Source organism: Rhodotorula graminis (genome assembly GCF_001329695.1).
Source record: "Rhodotorula graminis WP1 unplaced genomic scaffold RHOBAscaffold_15, whole genome shotgun sequence".
NCBI lineage: Eukaryota > Fungi > Basidiomycota > Microbotryomycetes > Sporidiobolales > Sporidiobolaceae > Rhodotorula > Rhodotorula graminis.
In genome coordinates this window covers 93,502-111,070 of record NW_017264942.1, presented here as the reverse complement: position 1 = coordinate 111,070, position 17,569 = coordinate 93,502, and the positions used below count along the sequence as shown (strand labels likewise).

The 17,569-nt window shown below is 67.1% G+C and overlaps 6 protein-coding genes across 6 annotated transcripts; 4 read left to right on the top strand and 2 right to left on the bottom strand.

Annotated features, from left to right (window-relative positions):
- Nucleotides 1–1,003: 1,003 nt before the first annotated feature.
- On the top strand, nt 1,004–4,001 carry RHOBADRAFT_18262 (uncharacterized protein; the record flags this gene model as incomplete). Its single annotated transcript, XM_018412418.1, has 5 exons — nt 1,004–1,144; nt 1,214–1,309; nt 2,696–2,932; nt 2,976–3,197; nt 3,690–4,001. The coding sequence occupies 5 exons, from the start codon at nt 1,004–1,006 to the stop codon at nt 3,999–4,001; spliced, it is 1,008 nt and encodes a 335-aa protein (XP_018268389.1).
- A 258-nt stretch (nt 4,002–4,259) lies between these two features.
- Nucleotides 4,260–5,364, top strand: RHOBADRAFT_55820 (uncharacterized protein; the record flags this gene model as incomplete). The annotated part of the gene is made up of 4 exons (XM_018418031.1): nt 4,260–4,299; nt 4,375–4,448; nt 4,507–4,692; nt 4,765–5,364. 4 exons carry the CDS (start codon nt 4,260–4,262, stop codon nt 5,311–5,313), a joined length of 849 nt encoding a protein of 282 aa, XP_018268388.1. The 3' UTR covers nt 5,314–5,364.
- Nucleotides 5,365–5,512: 148 nt separating this feature from the next.
- On the top strand, nt 5,513–7,606 carry RHOBADRAFT_65606 (uncharacterized protein). The gene is made up of 8 exons (XM_018418741.1): nt 5,513–5,540; nt 5,862–5,999; nt 6,084–6,855; nt 6,933–6,983; nt 7,062–7,083; nt 7,153–7,215; nt 7,287–7,456; nt 7,527–7,606. Exons 1-8 carry the CDS (start codon nt 5,517–5,519, stop codon nt 7,535–7,537), a joined length of 1,251 nt encoding a protein of 416 aa, XP_018268387.1. The 5' UTR covers nt 5,513–5,516; the 3' UTR covers nt 7,538–7,606.
- A 1,224-nt stretch (nt 7,607–8,830) lies between these two features.
- On the bottom strand, nt 8,831–9,022 carry RHOBADRAFT_3806 (uncharacterized protein; the record flags this gene model as incomplete). Its single annotated transcript, XM_018413488.1, has 1 exon — nt 8,831–9,022. A coding segment is annotated over one exon (192 nt), but the record flags the coding sequence as incomplete, so codon positions are not given.
- A 2,185-nt stretch (nt 9,023–11,207) lies between these two features.
- Nucleotides 11,208–11,689, top strand: RHOBADRAFT_46789 (uncharacterized protein; the record flags this gene model as incomplete). Its single annotated transcript, XM_018414855.1, has 3 exons — nt 11,208–11,237; nt 11,316–11,497; nt 11,605–11,689. The coding sequence occupies 3 exons, from the start codon at nt 11,208–11,210 to the stop codon at nt 11,687–11,689; spliced, it is 297 nt and encodes a 98-aa protein (XP_018268385.1).
- A 782-nt stretch (nt 11,690–12,471) lies between these two features.
- Nucleotides 12,472–17,527, bottom strand: RHOBADRAFT_55818 (uncharacterized protein). Its single transcript, XM_018418030.1, has 12 exons — nt 17,450–17,527; nt 17,240–17,359; nt 16,762–16,886; nt 16,618–16,684; nt 15,842–16,530; nt 15,650–15,753; nt 13,573–15,544; nt 13,370–13,449; nt 13,179–13,232; nt 13,039–13,115; nt 12,872–12,933; nt 12,472–12,776 (listed from the first exon to the last, which is right to left on the bottom strand). Exons 1-12 carry the CDS (start codon nt 17,459–17,461, stop codon nt 12,677–12,679), a joined length of 3,462 nt encoding a protein of 1,153 aa, XP_018268384.1. The 5' UTR covers nt 17,462–17,527; the 3' UTR covers nt 12,472–12,676.
- Nucleotides 17,528–17,569: the final 42 nt, after the last annotated feature.

Sequence of the window (17,569 nt, the reverse complement as noted above, 5' to 3'; positions counted from 1 at the left end):
CGATCTCCTCCTCGCACAATCCCTCTCGGCCTCGTTCCCCCTCCACCAGCACCCGTTCCCGAGCGGCCTGTCGACCTCGCGCCCCGCCAGCCCGCACCTCACGCCTCAGCACTCGCACTACAGCCCGCGCAGCGTCGGCACCTCGAGCCCGATCCCGGACTTGTCCGCCGCCGAGGGTCGCGGGCTCGGACTCGGCGAGCCTGCGCTGCCGCTCCCGGCGTCGGCGCTCGGCACGGGCCTGACGAGCAGCCGCCTGCCCGAGTCGGCGCTCGTCGAGGACGACGAGGACGACGATGTGCGCCCCTTGTCGCAGTCGCCGACCGAGGACCTGGACGGCGACGACGACGAGGGTCACCCGCCCGTCTCGAGCGGGCTCAAGCTCCTGTACTCGCCTCGCCTATCGCTCGACCCGAGCCGGCACGCGACGCCGCACCACTCGCCGCCGCAAGCCCTCGTCGTCGGCGAGCGCCGGCGCTCGGAACGGCCGCGCGAGTCGTCCGTCACGGCGCCACGGTCGCTCGAGCCTGCCGCCGTCCCTGCGCCCGCGCCCGCATCCACCCCTGCCCCATCCTTGCCGACCTCTCCTCCTCCACTCACCTCGACGCCCGCGGCGCTGAGGATTCCGCCTCACGCCGTCGGCGGCGGCGGCAGCAGCAGCAGCAGCAGCCGCGTCGGGTTCGCCGAGCGCCTCGAGCAGCACTCGGCCGCGCCGACTCGGCCCGTCTCGGACGCCGAGGAGGAGCGCAGCGAGTACGACTCGTGGACGGGCAGCACGAGCGAGTACTCGTCGAGCGTGTCGGACTGGACGGGCGACGACTACCTGACGGGCGAGGAGGGCACCGAGCGGTCCGGGTCCGAGGTCGACGTCGACGACGGCGACGACGGCGATGACGCGTTCGACGACGCGCACGACGGCGGCGAGGAGGAGTACGAGGTGGACATGGGCGCGCTGCAGGACAAGCTTGCCCAGGGCGGCGGCGGCGAGGTCAGCATGCGGCGGGACATGGGCCGCGCGAGCGACTTCAAGAGCCGGCTCGTCGGCGGCGACGGCCGCACGAGCGCGACGGTGCCGCTCGAGCCGTTCCGCCACCAGGTCGGCGGGCACTCGCACATCTTTCGCTTCTCGAAAAAGGCCGTCTGCAAGGTGCGTCGCTCCCTTTCTCTCCCTTCCTCCACGCCGGACTGGCCAGCTCACTCCTCTCTCCTCTTGCAGCCTCTCACGTCGCGCGAGAATCAGTTCTACGAGGCCGTCGAGCGCACGAGCCCTCGCCTGCTCGGCTTCGTGCCGCAGTACCTCGGCGTCCTCAACGTCACCTACCGCCGCGCGCCGTCGACCGCCCTTCCTCGGCCCGCCTCGCCTGCCGAGCCCGACGACAAGGCCGGCGCTCGCCTGTCCCGTCGGCACTCGTCGCCCGCCGGGACCGGCGCCAACTCGCCGGCGAGGAGGGTGTTCCGCCAGAAGAGCGGTCAGCTCGACGAGCGCGACGAGGAGGTGCCCGAGGTGACGCTCGAGCGCAACCGCCACATCATCCCCGACAGCATGGTGTGGGACGCCGTCAAAGGGCTGCGCAAGTCGACCGGCCGCCGCCGTGCGCGTCGGGCCGGCGAGCGCTCGACCGACCCCGAGACGGCCGCCAACGACTCGCCGGGAGGTGGGCTCCTCTCGTCGCCCGACTTTCTGCCGTCGTCGTACTCGATCGCCGGCAGCGTGTGCGAGAAGGCGCAGCTCGCGCACGTCCCATCGTTCCCTCCCCTCGCCGAGTCGCCCTCGACCCCGGTCGCCGTCCCGCCGACGCCAAACTCGACCCCGGTCGACGGTGCCCTGTTCGGCGGCTCGGCTCGCGGTCGCGCTCACTCGTCCGACTTTTCCGGCTTCCCGTCCGCCTTTGCCCGGCGGTTCTCGCCCGCTCGCCCGACCACCCTCTGCCCTCCCTCGCCCGCCTCGTGGACGTCGCACCGCGCCAGCCCGAGCATCGCCGGCACCGGATCGACCAAGGTCAACACCAAGCTGTGCGAGCAGGTCCTGCGCGAGGTGTTCAGCTCGCCCAAGCTGCGCGAGGGCCGGCGAGGGTGGAAGGAGGGCAAGCGCCGCAAGATGCGCAGCCTCCACAGCACGGGCGACGTCGCTGCGGCGCTGCGCGAGGCGGCGGCGGCAGAAGAGCGCGAGACGGCGTCGGACCGAGGAGCGTCGGCGTCGCCCGAGACGACGCCGCTCGGCGGGAGCCCGGCCGAGGCGTCGATGCGCCCGAGCTTGCGCGCGTCGCAGAGCGCCGTCTTTGCGCCTCGCTCGCCTCTCGAGCGCGAGAAGCACGTCGTCGAGCGTGGCGAGGACGTCGAGGTCGAGGACCCGGGCGAGGCGGCCGACGGCGAGTGCGAGGGAGACGGCGACGGCGACGAGGTGCGGCGCAGCACGAGCAGCGACCGCGCAGCAGCGGCGGCGGCGTCATTCCGAGGCCGCAAGTCGAGCCTCGGCGACGAGGGCATGTTCGCCATGGACGACGTCGGCGAGGCGCCGACCACACCGACGACGGCGACTCGCCCTCCTCCTCTCGCCGCCGACGACACGCCCATGGCTCGTCGCGACGTCGCCGGCTCGCCGTCGTCGCTCGCACCCGCCTACCCGACGCCCGACCCGTCGTCGCCAGCCGGCCGTGCACCCTCGCCGCCGCAGCCGGCGACGCCGTCCCGTCAGGAGCAGTTCATCCTCATGGAGGACCTGACGGGCACGCTCAAGAAGCCGTGTGTGCTCGACCTCAAGATGGGCACGCGCCAGTACGGCATCCTCGCGACGCCCGAGAAGAAGAAGAGCCAGACCAAAAAGTGCTCCAAGACGACGAGCCACGACCTCGGCGTCCGGATCTGCGGCATGCAGGTGCGCTCTCCCTTCCTCTCTTGCCCCTCCCTCTCCTTCTCGGGTTCGCCGTCCCTGACCGTGTGTCTCTCGTCGTCGTCGACAGGTCTACAAGGCGCCCGAGGAGCGCTACGTGTTCCAGGACAAGTACTTTGGCCGCAAGGTCACGATCGGCGACTTCCCGTCGGTCCTCGCCTCGTTCCTGCACGACGGCGAGCGCGTCCTCGCGTACCACATCCCGCACATCCTGCGCCAGCTGTACCGCCTCGCGTCGATCGTCTTTGGCCTCGACCGGTTCCGGTTCTACGCCGCGTCGCTCCTGTTCATCTACGACGGCGACCCGGACGTGCAGGCGGCGTACCGCAAGAGCGTCCTCGAGCAGATGGCCGAGCCGACCGCGCCCGCCGTCAACCTCAAGGCCCTGTCGTCGAGCCTGCCCAACCACTCGCCGGCGAGCGACTGGGCCCGCCTCGCCTCGGCTCGCGACTCGCCGCCAGACGTCGACGTCTCCAACGGCCGCGGCCTCGCTCCCGGGCAGCGTCGTGCCCGAGCGCTCTCGGTCGGCGGCAACGAGGACGACGAGGACGACGGCTCGGACGAGCGTACGATCCACCCGTCGTCGGGCCCGCACCATCACTCGCGCCAGCCGCACTCGAGCAGCCACCACGGCGGCGGTCACGGTCGTCACGGCGGGCATCGCCATGGCTCGAGGCCCAAGGGCGAGCACTCGCACCGCCGGTCCAAGAGCAAGAAGAGCAAGGTGGCCGGCGCCGTCACGATCCGCCTCATCGACTTTGCGCACTGCACGACGGGCGACGACTTTGTCGACCCGGTCGAGGCCGACTCGTTGTCGCTCGACCTCGAGCCGGGCGAGTTTGCGCCCGACGGCCGCATCGTCGCGCGCTTCCCGCCGACGCACCCGGACCAGCCCGACCGCGGGTTCGCGCTCGGGTTGCGCAGCCTGTGCGCCGCGCTCAAGATGATCTGGGCCGACGAGTGCCGCGCCGGTCACCTCGAGGGCCTCGAGCGCGAGCTGCACGTCGAGGGCGAGGACGTGTTCAAGCGCGTGTGGGGGCCAGAGGCCGACGAGCCGGGCCTCGTCCTCAAGTCGCTCACGCCCGAGACGGTGTACGAGCTCGCGACGTCTTGAGCGGGCCGTCGTCGCGGTCGTCGTGGTCGTCGCACGGCCCTGTTTCTAGTTTCCTCCCCTTTTTGCGCCCGCCGTCCTGTCGACCCCCATTTGTTCTACTTGACCTTCTTTTCTCTCTCTGGTAATCCTAGACGCGTCTGTATGCCGGCTCGTCTCGTCGAGAGGCCGCAAAGAGAGCTTGCGATTCTCGGCCGACGCCAAAGTGGGGCAGCGTGGACCCATTCTCCTCGCTCTCTCGTCTCGACAACCGCACTCGACATGCTGCCGACGCTCGAGCTCGTCTACTGGCCCATCAGAGGTGCGCTCCACGTTCTCTCCACGCCCGCAGCGCCCGAGCTGACCCCGCCCACTCCCCCTTCGTCGTCACGAAAAGGGCGAGCGTACCCGGTCCTCCTCCTCCTCAAGGCTGCGCGTGTGCCGTTCACCTACACCGAGATCCCCTACGATGTACGTCCCGCCCTCTCCCAAGCAGCAGGGGCCGCGAATGACGCTGCTCCCCCCACAGGACGAGGCCCACTTCGCCGCCAAGGCGCGTGGCGACATCGACCCGGACGAGTGGCCGTTCAGCGCGCTTCCTGTTCTCAAGGTCAAGGGCGACGAGGGCGAGGCGGTTCTTGCCGAGACGGGCGCCATCCTGCGGTACCTCGAACGGGTCGTCGAGGAGGAGCTCGCGGTAGACCACGTCAAGCAGGTGCGCCCCGAGCCTCTCTTTCCAACGCAGAGAAGCAATCGTAGCAGCGACTGACTCTCGGACCCTACGCAGCTGAACGCGCTCGACCAAGCCCGGGTCGACATGCTCGCCTCGGCCGCCGACTTCAACTCGAGCGCGCTGTACCATTTCGCAGCGTCGCCAACCTGGCTCGAGGGCGACGAGCGCGCCGACCTTGAGCGCGAGCGCATCCTGCCCTTCCTGCGCAGCCTCGAGCACCAGCTCGCGCAGGCCGACCCCGTGCGCGACGCGGCGCTCCGACCTCGCGAGCTCAAGGGCGGCGGCGTCCTGTTCGGCGCGGCGGCGTGCAGCATCGCCTACACGCTCAGCATGGTGTGCGACCTGTTCCCGTTGTCGCTCGCGCACCCGCTCGCGGCTGCGAGCGCAGACGTGCGCGGCACGCTCGCCGAGCGGTTCCCGGCGTGCGCGGCCGTGCTGCGCGACGTCGAGGGATCGCCCGGGTTCGCCGAGTGGGTCGCGAGCGGCGAGAGGAAGGCGCGGTGGAGCAACCGGCGGGCGTTCACGCCGGACAAGACGCGAGCGGCGGCGGAGCGGTGGGACGGCCGTCGCGGCGAGGGTGAGAAGGAGGAGCGAGCGCGATGAACGAGGGGGCAGGCGGGCTTGAGTGCAACGACGAGCTCGTTGTCGCAGTTCACCGAGTCGCAAAGAAGGCATGCAGCGAGAGCGTGCAGCACGAGAGCGGGCCTGGAACGGAGATGAAGGCCGGCGCTCGAGCTCGAGGAGGCGACGACGACCGCGCTCCCCCTCCCCTCCTCTCACGCACACCCTACTGCTCCTTGCTCAAGATGTCTGCTGTCAAGGTCTACGGTGTACGTCCACGCTCCCTCTGCGCCCCTCCCCGACCCCCCCAGCGTTGTCGTCGTCCCTCTGGCGAGGCCACGTTCCCCCGTCGCTCCACCCCGCGCCAGCAAGAATTGCGCCACGCTCGCCACACAGCTCCTGGGGCAGCCGCGGCGGCGTGTGCAGCTGTCCTGGTGGCTCTCGCAGCGAGTGCGCGCGAGAGCGGCCTCGTCGAGCCGGGACGAGGCGAGCGAGGGATCGGCGGAGCGAGCCGACGACGACGACGACGACGAGCAGCACGACCGCTCCAATGAGAACCTGATCACTGACTCGCTCTCTCGCCGTCGCAGTTCGAGGGCAACCCCCGCACCCGCGCTGCGCTCGTCGTCGCCAAGTACGAGGGCGTCGACGTCGAGTGGGTCAAGGTCAACCCGTTCGCTGAGGGCGGTGTCGGTGCCGACTACCTCGCCAAGTTCCCGCTCGGTCTCGTGCGTCCCCTCTCTCTCTCTCGTTCTCGTGCGCCTGTTCTTGTCCGGGCGAGCCGCGCTGACCTCAATCGCAAACCCTCGCAGGTCCCGGCGCTCGAGAAGGGCGACTACAAGCTCACCGAGGCGCTCGCCATCGCGTCCTACCTCGCCCAGGACAACAAGTCGGGCGTTCTCGGTGCCTCGAAGGAGGACGCCGCCGACGCGCTCCGCTGGGCCTCGTGGGCCAACGCCGACCTCCTCCCGTCGCTCGCCGCCTGGTTCCGCCCCCTGACCGGCGCCGCGCCGTACCAGAAGCCTGCCGTCGAGGCCGCCAAGGCCAAGGCCGTCAAGCACCTCGAGTACCTCGAGAAGGCGCTCGCGTCGCGCACCTTCCTCGTCGGCGAGCGCGTCACCCTCGCCGACATCTTCGTCGCGTCGGTCCTCTTCCGCGGCTTCGAGAACGTCCTCGACGCCGAGTGGCGCAAGGCCAACCCCAACACGGTCCGCTACTGGCAGACGGTCATCCACCAGCAGCCGTTCTTCGAGGTCCTCGGCAAGGTCGAGCCGACCCCGGTCGAGACGGCCGTCGTCTACACGCCGCCCAAGAAGGAGGCCAAGCTCAAGGCCGACGCCCCGGCCGCCGCCGCCCCGAAGAAGGAGGCCAAGCCGGCCGCCAAGGAGGAGGAGGACGACGAGCCGGCGGCTGAGGCCCCCAAGGCCAAGCACCCGTGCGAGGCCCTCGGCAAGCCCGCGTCGTTCCCGCTCGACGAGTGGAAGCGCCAGTACTCGAACCTCGAGACGGTCGACGCCCTCAAGTGGCTCGACAGCCAGTACCCGGCCTTCACCCAGGACTACTCGCTCTGGAAGGTGACCTACAGTACGTCCTCCTCTCGCGCTCGCGTCCTCCTCTCCCCTCCGACACGGGAACTGACCTCGTCTCGTCCTCGCCTGCAGAGTACAACGACGAGCTCACCCAGGTCTTCATGTCGTCCAACCTCGTCGGCGGTGCGTCCCTCTCGACTTTCCCCGTCATCCTCGTCGTCCTCGTATTGACCTTGTGCTCCCCCTTCCTCTCGTCGACAGGTCTCCACGCTCGCCTCGAGGCGTACGTCACTTCTCTCGCCTTTCTCGAGCGGTGCAGGCGTACTGACCTCGTCGTTGCTCGCCGAAACAGGTCGCGCAAGTACCTCTTCGGCTCGATGGGTGTCTACGGCAAGGCCAACGACTCGCTCATCACGTGCGTCCTCTCCCTCTGCCTCCCTCTCCCTCGTCGTGCGTCCATCCTGACCGCGTCGTGCATCTCTGCAGTGGTGCCTACCTCCTCCGCGGCTCGGACGCCCACGCCGTCTTCGAGGTCGCGCCGGACGCCGAGTCGTACTCGTTCGAGCCGCTCGACTGGGTCAAGGACCGGGAGTTCATCACTGGCGCCTGGACCTGGGAGCACACCGTCGACGGCAAGGAGTACGCCGACGGCAAGGGTGCGTCGCTCTTCGACCCTCTCTCGTCGCCCCCTCGTGTCCGCCGACTGACCCTCTCTCGCGCCCGCAGTCTTCAAGTAAACGCTCACACATTCTGTAGCAGTTCCCTTGACGAGTACCACGCTTGCGCCATGCATGACGAGTTGTGGGGCAGCTGCGAGCGTCGTCGAGTGCGAGCGAAAGAAGCGAGCCGTTCCTTGTGGGCGAGGGCGTCGAGCGTCGAGCGAGTCGCAGCCGTCGCCTGCTCCAGACTTGCACGAGGCTGGCTGCTGCGCACCCCGGCAGCTCGGCACGAGAGAAGCGAGAGCCGGCGAGGCGGTGCTGCAGCTCGAACTCGGCGCACTCTCTTCCCCTCCCGCATCAGCTCACAGACGAGCCTGCACCTGCTACACCTGCTCTCCTGAGCGTACAGCATCCATACACGCCCTGGCCGCATCGCCCGACCGCTCCTCGCGCTTCCCCAGCCTCGACCCCACCTTCATCACCTCTCGACAATGTCGACGTGGAACGGCATCAACCTCGCAGAGAACCGCGCTCGCATGGGTGCGCACCTTCTCTCTTTCCTCCCACGCGTCTCTCCCTGACGCTTCGTCCCGCAGAGCGAGGCGAGCTCTACACCGCCTTCGTCCCGGACCTCACCGCCGAACGGCGCAAGGCGAGCCAGGCCTGCACAGCCTACAACCGCGACGCTCTCGACGTCACCAGGAGGGAGCAGGTCGAGCTTCTGCGCAAGTGCGTCGCCCCCCTCCCTCTCTCTGTTCCCCTCTCCCCGCCGCCCCCACGACGACGAGGAGCTGACCCGGTCCTTCCCCCCTTCAGATGTGTCCTGAGCCTGCCCGAGCTGCCGCCAAAGAAGGACGACGAGCAACAAGACGACGAGCAGCTGGGCGATTATCCCTGGGTCGAGCCGCCGATGAAGCTCGACTACCGCGAGCGCATCTCGTGCGTCCCCTCCTCCTCGACCTCCTCTCGCCCCACGTGTGCGGGCGTGATCTCGCACGAGCCAGTCTGACACCTTCATCTTCATCCGCAGCTTCGGCAAGAACGTACGTCCACCTCACTCTGCGGCGACGCACGAGCCGGTCCTCGCCTCGTCGACGAGGGCCGGCTCTTTCTTGCTCTTCAAGCGGCGACTGACACGCACTGCCCGTCCTGCAGGTCTTCCTCAACTTCAACTTTGTCTGCTTGAACACGTGCGACGTCAAGATCGGCTCGCGCGTGCTCTGCGGGAGCAACGTCTCGCTGTTCGTGTCCTCCTCCTCCTCTTGCCCGGCCCGACCGCGGCCACCGTCCCGTCGACAGCGTCGTACAGCGTCACTGACTCGTCCTGGTGCACCTTGCCCGTCCACTTCTCTCGCTCTCTCGCAGCCTATCGGGCACGCACCCGACCGACCCGGCCATCCGCAACGGCACGGCCGGCCCCGAGATGGGCGCGCCCATCGAGATTGGCGACGACTGCTGGCTCGCCGCATCGGTTGTCGTTCTGCCCGGCGTCAAGATTGGGCGAGGGACGACGATCGGCGCAGGCAGCGTCGTGACCAAGGTGCGTCGGCCCATTCGCTCTCTGCCCGTGCCCTTTTCGCCGCCCGAGCGAGGCGTGCGGCTACCTGTGACACAGAATCGCGACTAATTCTCTCTCCTCTCATGCAGAGCATCCCGCCGTTCGTCGTCGCCGTCGGCAACCCGGCTCGCGTCATCAAAAAGGTCGAGAGCGAGTGGGCGACGGCCTACTTTGACGAGCATCCAGACGAGGAATGGTTCCCGCCGGCCAAGTAGAGGGCTGCGACGTAGACCGAGAGCTGGCAGAGGGAGCGTGCAACAGACACTGAGAGTCGGCGAGCGATTTTCTCGCGAGCCTGGCTTTCCTTCGCCTTTGACGTTCGACTTGAGCCCGTCTAGCTAAGTTTCACGTCTCGCTCGCTGTCGTGCCCGGCTTCGAAAGCGGCTTCTGCTCGAGAGCAGGTCTCGACGCGTCCGCAGACAGCGCTACCGAGCCGGAACGAGCAGATCTGCCCGGTTCGCGTCAAATCGGTTTCTCGCGCTCAGGCCTCGCTCTTTCCTGGGCACTCATGGCTCGATCGACATGTCAAGACAAGTACTCGACGATGGGCCCGAATCTGCAGACATTTAACGGTACCGCTCGCACGACTCTGCGCTCAGGAGCAGGTCGAGGAGGACGGACTCGATTTCTTCGCTGTACAACCTCGCTCTTTCTCGACGGTGCAGCGCTCGATCGACCGAACGAGACGAGTGCTCGACGATGGGCTCGCTTCGCAGACGTGCGCCGGGAACGCCAGTTCGACTTTGCGTCGAGAAGCGAGGTCGAGGAGGCGGCGGTCGCTTGTGCGCTCGCGACGCTCGAGTGCTCGAACCAGTGCCGCACTCTGAGCACTGTATGACGACGATCGAACCACGGGTCGAGCCGAGAGAGCAGGACGAGGCGGCCCCTGGAAAGGGTCCGAGCGAGCCTTCTCAAGTGGAGAGCTGCCGAGGGGAACTCTCTCTCTCGTGCCCCTGGTTCGCCCCGAGTGCTCAGCAGACCTGTCGAGCAGCACTCTCTGAGCTCGACTCGAGCAGCTCGGGCGAGAGAACGGAGCCGGGAAAAGAAGGAGCGAGTCCACCTGCACCTCGAGCCAAAAAGCGCGACTCCCTGCTCCCTCGTCCTCTGGCGACGCGACCGGCTCGGCCCAAAGGGCACAAGAGCAAAAAAATAACAAAAGAGAAGGGAGTGCGTAAGCAGCTGCGACGCGTCCGCCCGGGTCCAGAGGGTCAAACCCCGGCGTCCGCTCGAACACAAGGTTCGAGGGTCAAGCTCGGAGCGTCCGCTCGGACCCCGGGGGTCAAGCTATCGCGCTTTGATATCACTATTACTATTTCCAGCCCGGTATGCATGCCCCAACGTCTCGAGGTAATCCCGCAGCTTGATAATTAGGAGAGAGCTAATGAACCTGGGTGGTTGGACAAAGGAAAGTACTACTTTGCAAACGCACGCCACACGCATTCGGTTCACCTCCCGATCGTTCTCATTCTCGCACCTCGACTCGCTTCGACTTGGGAAGGTCGCCATCGTCTCGAGCATTTTCTGTTGCACATCTGGGTACCCTACAACACCCCCCTTACGCGGGATGGCGAGCGAGGAGCGAGGAAAAACGTCGGACGAGGAGGGCGCGCGCGCCGGCTCGGCTCGCCTCTTCCCCACATTCTCGCTCCTCTGCCCTCTCCTCCTGCTGCCACAGAGCTCGGGTTGGGGTGTGAGGCAGCTCTGGGACGGTTTTTGCCCAGTATCGAGGCCTCGCGAGGCTTCGCGAGCAGAGAGCGAGCGAACAGAGGGCCGAATCGAGCTCGAGAGGACGAGAGGCGAGCTGCTTCGTCGAGCTGTGCTCCCGAGCCTGCTCCTGCACGTTCGAGACTCTGCTCAAGGGCTCGGCAGAGTGTAGTTCGAGAGGTCCGGCGACCGTGCGCTGCCCTTTGCGAGCGGTCCGAGCGTCGAGTCGAGGTCAAAGCGCGGTAGCTCGACTGCACTCGGCGCGTTCGCTCTCGCTCGATCGCTCTCGAGACACGCTGTACAGCATCGTGCATCATCAGCGGATAGAGGCGCGAGGTGGCCATGAACGACGAGCGCTCAGGAGTTGCCGCCTGACTCTGAGCTGAGGAGGATGTTCAGCAGGAGAAGGTCGGTCACGAGCTCGCCATACTGTGCCTCCTCGACCGGCGTACCTCTCGGTCGACGGCTTGAGGCGGCTCCTCGAGCATGGCGCCTGGCGCGATACCGCCTCGCGACGTGACTCGCTCGACTCTGCGTCGAGCGCGGACACGTCTCTCGAGAGCGACTGCGCTGACGAAGAGGCTCGGCACGCAGGGGAACTTTACCGAGGACCCTGTCCGTCGTCGAGAGAAGAGCTCTGGCGCCGGCGAGCGCCACAAGAGCGCGAGGAGCGGTGCGTGCGCGCCGGTCGAGCCTTCGCTGTCCACCGCTCGACACGACGCCGTCTCGGTTGGGGACGTGCAGCGCTGCGCCAAGAAGTACCTGTGGGACAAGGAGTGCGTCCTCTCTCTCTCTCTGTTGTCGCGCCTCGACAAGCTCGGCGGGAACCTGACGTTCTCCTCCTCTCCCTCTCTCTCTCTTTCCCTCTCGCGCCCTCTCGCAGCATCGCGGTTGCGGCGGTCGGTCGCACCGAGGGCTTGATGGACTACAGCCGCATGCGGTCTGGCATGACGTCGCTGCTGTGGTAAGGCGGAGGAGGAGGGACTCGGAGCAGGAGGAGCGAGGAGGAAAGGAGGAGCTTCTCGCCATGTATAGGGGCCGTCTAGAAAACGGGTGCAGTTCTTTAAACCCTACTTGCCGTCGTTCATCGTCGTCTCGTCGGATAGCGAGAGCGTGCGGCGCGTCCGAGCGAGAGAAAACCGCCGTTCAGAGGCCCGAGCGCTCACAGCCGCGCGCATCGTCGCTCGCCGGCCCTGCGTCGAGTGAGCGTGTGTCGTCGCTTACCCGTCGTCGAGGGCTGTACGGCCCAGCGACCCCCCTGCCTTGCGGCAACCTCGCAGGAGAGAGAGAGAGAGAGCGAGGCGCAGGAAACGACGGTTCAGGAGGCGGCGACGAGCACGAGGTGGAGCAGGGTCGGCGAGCGCGCCCCGGTGCACTCTCGCTCCCTGTACGTCGCTCTCGCCTGTCCCCAATCCGGCCGCAGAGACGTGCTCTCGCGGTGGCAGCTCGACGACCGCCTGGCCCTCGTTCTCGTCCTGCTCGTCCTTCCCACACAAGAGTCGACCTCTCGCTCTCGGTGCGCTTCACTGCGTCTGCTATCATCAGTTCCTGAGAGGGTGCACGACGTCTCGGGCGTCGAGAGGCTGTCGCTCGAGCGAGAACGTCCGCTCGACGATTTGAGAAGGTCCAGCGCACTCTCGTCCTCGACGACGCACAGACCCTCTCTCTCTCTCTCTCTTTCTGCGCCGCACCGACAGATCAACACGGGCGGGAGCTAGCGTGTGCAGCAGATCGTCTCTCGAGGGACGACGCAGAAAGGCACTGAAACGACCGTTGCGGCGAGAGAGAACGAGAGAGAGTCGCGGACCGCGCTAGACGAGAGAGGGGAGAGACGAGAGAGTGTACTACCCAAGAAGAAGAGAGAGGAGAGAGAGAGAGAGAGGAGCGTCGCCGTCTAAACCAGGAGACCGGACCAGAGAGGGGGACGAGGAAAAGGGAGCACGACGAGCCGGACCCTACTTGCGCTCGGTGGCGAGGATGCGAGGGTTGAACGGCTCGATGTGGATGTCGTCGGCCGGGTGGCGGTACAGCGGCTGCTTGAGCCTCTTCTGGTCGCTGCAGGGTGAGGCGAGGCGGCGAGGTCAGTTTCGCTCCTTCTGCCGGCTCGACGACGACGAGGGACTCGAAAGAGAGAGTGACAGGGGACGCACAGGTAGTGACCGCAGAAGCCGATCGAGCGACCGAGGACGAAGAGACCGTTGAGCGTGCCGATCTGCGAGACGAGGCAAAAGTCAGGAACTGGGTCTCTTCCTCCCCGACGACGACGACGACGACGACAGGGTTCGTTCCCGAGAATACAGAGAGACGGAAGACGCACCTTGGCGTACTCGTTGGCCTCCTCGGCCGTGAACGCGCCCGAGTTCTTGAGCAGGTCGACGAAGCAGACGGCGATGCCTGCGATTCGACGAGCACGAGGTCAGTTTCTCTTCCTCGAGGTCTGCGGAAAGCGCCACTCACAGCCATCGACGTTGAGAATGAGCGTGTCCTTCTTAGCGCTCGTAACGTCCTCGACTGTAGAAGGAGGAAGGTAGAAGGCCGGGGGGAGGAGGGGGAGAGGGAGGGGGACAAGGAGGGGTCAGTGGCGGCTCGCTTCGCTCGCGAGCAGCTCGCTGCGCTCGCAGAGAGTACAAGGGGAAGAAGGGACGCACCGGCGAGGGCGTACTCGAGCATCTTGGTCGAGGGGAAGTGCTTGAAGACGTAGTTCTTGACGAGCTCGACACGCTTGTCCCTGCAAGTTGACGACGACGACGACGGTCAGTGTTGCTCGACGCGGTCGCGCAGGCCCACGTGAAGGTGTGCAACAGGCAAGAGGAAAGGGGGAGAGAGAGAGAGAGAGAAAAGGAGGACGCACGGGTTGGCCTTGGACTTGATCTTGTGGCCGATACCGGGGATGAGCTTGTTCGCCTTGCGCATCGAGTCGACGAACTCGCGAGGCGTGAGGCCAGCCTCGAACGCCTTGGTGAACTCGGCGGCGGCGCCGTCGAGGGCGCCACCGAAGCGGTCGCCGATCGTGAGGAGGCCGGCGACGAGCGACGAGACGAGGTCCTTGCCGGCACGGGCCGTGATGACGGTCGTCATGGCGCCCGAGACGGCGGGGCCGTGGTCGGCCGTGAGCATGAGGACCATCTCGAGGAACTTGGTCGCGTAGGACGGGAGGCGGCGCTTGAACCACAGGAGCGACAGGACGCCGCCGATGCCGATGTCCTCCTCGAACACCTGCGAGATGGGCATGCCGGCGTACAGGAGCTCCTGGCCACGCTCGTCCGAGATGGTCGAGATGAAGGCGGCCGGCTTGCGGACCATGCCGAGCTCCTGGGCCCACTTGTAGTCGATCGGGATCTGGGGCGGCGCGACCTCGGGCTTGGGCTGGATGCTGCCGTCGGCGACGAGCTTGTCGTACGTCTCCTTGAGCACCTGCGGGAGGTCCTCGAACGTCGGCGGAACGATGAAGCCGGCGGCGCGCATGGCGTTGTTCTTCGACTCGGCCGTCTCGAGGTCCGAGTTGGCCATCGAGCCGGCGTGGCCGAACTGGACGTCGGTCGCGAACATCTTGGCGCAGGTGCCGATGGCCCACGCGACGATGGGCTTCTTGATCTGGCCCGACTTGACGGCCTCGATGACGCGGTACTCCTCGATGCCGCCGACCTCGCCGAGGAGGACGAGGAGCTTGCAGTTGGGGTCGGCCTCGTACCGCAGGAGGTGGTCGATGAAAGTCGTGCCCGGGTACCGGTCGCCGCCGATGGCGATGCCCTCGTACGTGCCGTTGGTCGTGTTGGCGAGGATGTTGTTGAGCTCGTTCGACATGCCGCCCGACTTGGACACGTAGCCGACCGAGCCGGCGCGGTACAGCTTGGACGCGAGGATGTTGTCGATCATGCCGCCCGTGTTGCCGATGCGGAAGCAGCCCGGCTTGATGCCGCCGACCGTCGCCGGGCCGATGATGATGACCTTCTTCTGCTCGGCGGCGTGGAGGATCTCGCGCGCGTGGCGCTCGGGGACGCCCTCGGCGATGAGCGCGATCGCCTTGATCTGCGAGAACTCGAGCGCCTCGAGCGTCGACTGGTACACCGAGCGCGACGAGGCAAAGTTGACGACGACGTCGGCGTCGGGGCACTTGGCGACGGCCTCCTTCATCGACTGGAAGACGGGGAGGAGCGTCTCCTTGGTGCCCCAGTAGAACTTCTGGACGTGGTGGCCGCCGAACGGGTAGACCATGGCGGCGACCGACGGGATCTGGCGGCCGCACGCAAAGTCGAAGTCGAGCATGCCCTGGATGGCGCGCGGCTGGAGGCCGTACACGATCGAGCGCGTGTTCTCGTCGAACGGGCGGTACCACGGGCGGCCCTCGGTCGCGTGCACCTTGTCCTGGAAGGCGACGATGTTGTCCTGCGGCTGGGCGCGGTCGCCCGACTGGACCTCGGCCGGGAGGGGCTTGGACGCCTGGGTCGGCGACGACGGCTGGACCGGCGTGAGGGTGCCGTCGAGCGACGACGACGCCTTGAGGAGCGCGGCCGGGGTCGACTTCTTGATGCCGAGGCCGAGCGGGACGATCGACGTGATGTGGTCGTCCGGGCCGGCGACGTGGATCTCGACGCCGAGCGTCTCGCCGAGGAGGCGCATGGCCTTGAGGCCCTCCTGGTAGTTGGGGCCGCCGCGGCGGACAAAGATGCGGACCTTGTGCTCCTGGAGGCGGTGCTGGTACTCCTTGAGCGCCGTGATGATGCCCTTGAAAGTCGCGGCGACGTTGGTGAAGTTGGCGATGCCGCCGCCGATGAACAGGACCTTGCCCTCGGGGTGAGGAGCGCCGCGAGTCATGAGGTCGACTGAGAGGGGACGAGGACGAGGACGAGGACGGGGCGAAAGAGAGGGTCAGCGTCGCGCTCTGTGACAAGGAAGGGAAGGAAAGGCGAGGGAGAAAGAGGACGCACGGATGGTCTTGGCGTACTCGTACGTCTGGGTCTGGGTCGGCGCGCCCGAGTACTCGCCGTAGTTGGCGAGCTCGTGAGCGAAACCGTGAGCAGCGATGGCGTCCCTGCGAGTGGAACGGCGTGCAAGGTCAGTGGACGTACTCGTGGAACGTGGGAGACTCGCCGTGAGGACGCAGGGAGAGGAGGACGCACGAGTAGACGACCGAGGCACCACCGCCGGCGACCATGGTCCAGACGCGGCCCTCGGCGTTGAGGACGGTGAGCTTGAGCGACGCGCCGGTCGAGCCGTCGAGCTTGGCGATGTACGACTCCTCCTTGGTCAGGTCGCGACCGAAAGGAGGCGGCCAGAACATGGGCGGGCCCTTGTCGGCCGAGATCTTGCCGTTCGCCGACGCCGACGCGGCGCCCGGGTTGATGACGGACGCGTCGCGGGCGATGGCCCACTTGGGGCCGACGATGAACTCGGCGGTCTGGTCGAGCTTGGCGGCCATATCGAGGTACGAGATGTCGATCTTGCCGGTCGACGCGTTCTCGACGGCGACGAGCGGGTTGATCTCGAGGTAGGCGAAGTGCAGGTCGACGTAGACGGCGTACAGGCGGACGACAAAGTCGACGAGGGCGTCGAGGCGCTCGGCGCCGGTGACGTCGCGGAGGAGCTGGGTCTTGATCTCCTCGCGCGAGGGGAGCTCGCCGCCGACCGGAACGAGGATCGTGAGCGCCTTGGCGTCGACATCGCCGACGTCGACACCGCCCTCGTGGGTGAAGAGGATCACGTCGCCCTCGCGGACCGAGTTGATGCAGATGTAGTACTCCGAGTCGGACGGGTGCGGGCACAGGGGCTCGACGATAAAGTTGGTGAGGGTGCCCGTCGTCTTCTCGACCTGGTGGGGGGCAAGGCGTGACGTCAAGGGTCAGGACGGGTTACTCGGCTTGGACAAAGAGGAGCAGACTCGGCGAGAGGGACGGACCTGGACCTGCTTGCCGGCGCGCTCCTGGATCCACTGCTTGCCCTCGTCCCAAGTCTTGTTCAGCGCGCTGCACGTGGGAGCAGAGGATCAGTGAAGGTCCCTCGTGCTCGCTGCGTCGGGCGGGACGGAGAAAGGGGAGCGTACAGAAGGCCAGCCTTGCCGCGGCGCTTGATGAGCTGGTCGGGCTTGACGACGAGCTTGTCGGTGAAGACCCAGTGCGGGAGCGCCGCATCGGGCGTGATCTGGTTCGTCTCCGGGTCCCACGAGACCTGTAGACGAGGCAAGGCAAGAGGGTCAGTCAGAGTTGCTGAAGGTCCGGCTGCGAAGTTGGGCTCGGTCGACGGGGCACGGGCGATGCGCGAAATCACGTCCGATTTCGACGACGCCGGCTCGTGCAGGGTCGTGCGAGGCTGTACGAGGTAGTGCGCGCCCTCGCCGCGTAGATCGCTGTTGCGATCACGTCGAACGAGGGCCAAGTCCGGCACTCGTCGCACAATCCCGGCAACCCGCCGCAGCTCTCCTGGCGGATGCGCGCTCGTCCCAGTCGCTCGAGAAAGTGGACCAGACTCCCAGATGGGCACGCTCGTGGAAGAACGAGAGGAGGGAGAAGCTGGGGACGCACCTGGGCGACCTTCACTTCGGGCGAGGCAAAGCCCTCGCGCGCCTGGACCTTGGAGCCGACGGTGGGAGCGCGGGCGAGGTGGTAGGCGACGAGGAGCTTGGCGTCGAACTCGCGGATGGGCTGCAGGGGGCGAGGGAGGGTCAGCGAGGGAGGGGTGGGGTGGGACCAGGACGAGGTGCCGGCGGGGCGGGCGAGGGAGGGCGGACGCACCTTGGAGGCCATAATGGGGGTGCGAGTGGTGGAGGAGGGGGTATCGGGAGAAGGAAAGGTGCGCTGGGCTTGGAGAAGCCGAGGGGGGGTGAGGAGAAGGGGAGAGAGAGCACAACGAAC

Coding starts and splice junctions, on each gene's coding strand:
- RHOBADRAFT_65606 (XM_018418741.1), top strand. CDS start 5,517: ATGTCTGCTGTCAAGGTCTACGGT. Junction 5,541..5,861: donor CTGCTGTCAAGGTCTACGGT/GTACGTCCACGC, acceptor TCGCCGTCGCAG/TTCGAGGGCAACCCCCGCAC. Junction 7,216..7,286: donor GCCAACGACTCGCTCATCAC/GTGCGTCCTCTC, acceptor GCATCTCTGCAG/TGGTGCCTACCTCCTCCGCG.
- RHOBADRAFT_55818 (XM_018418030.1), bottom strand. Junction 16,685..16,761: donor CGCGGCAAGGCTGGCCTTCT/GTACGCTCCCCT, acceptor TCCCACGTGCAG/CGCGCTGAACAAGACTTGGG. Junction 15,754..15,841: donor GGTGCCTCGGTCGTCTACTC/GTGCGTCCTCCT, acceptor TTCCACTCGCAG/GGACGCCATCGCTGCTCACG.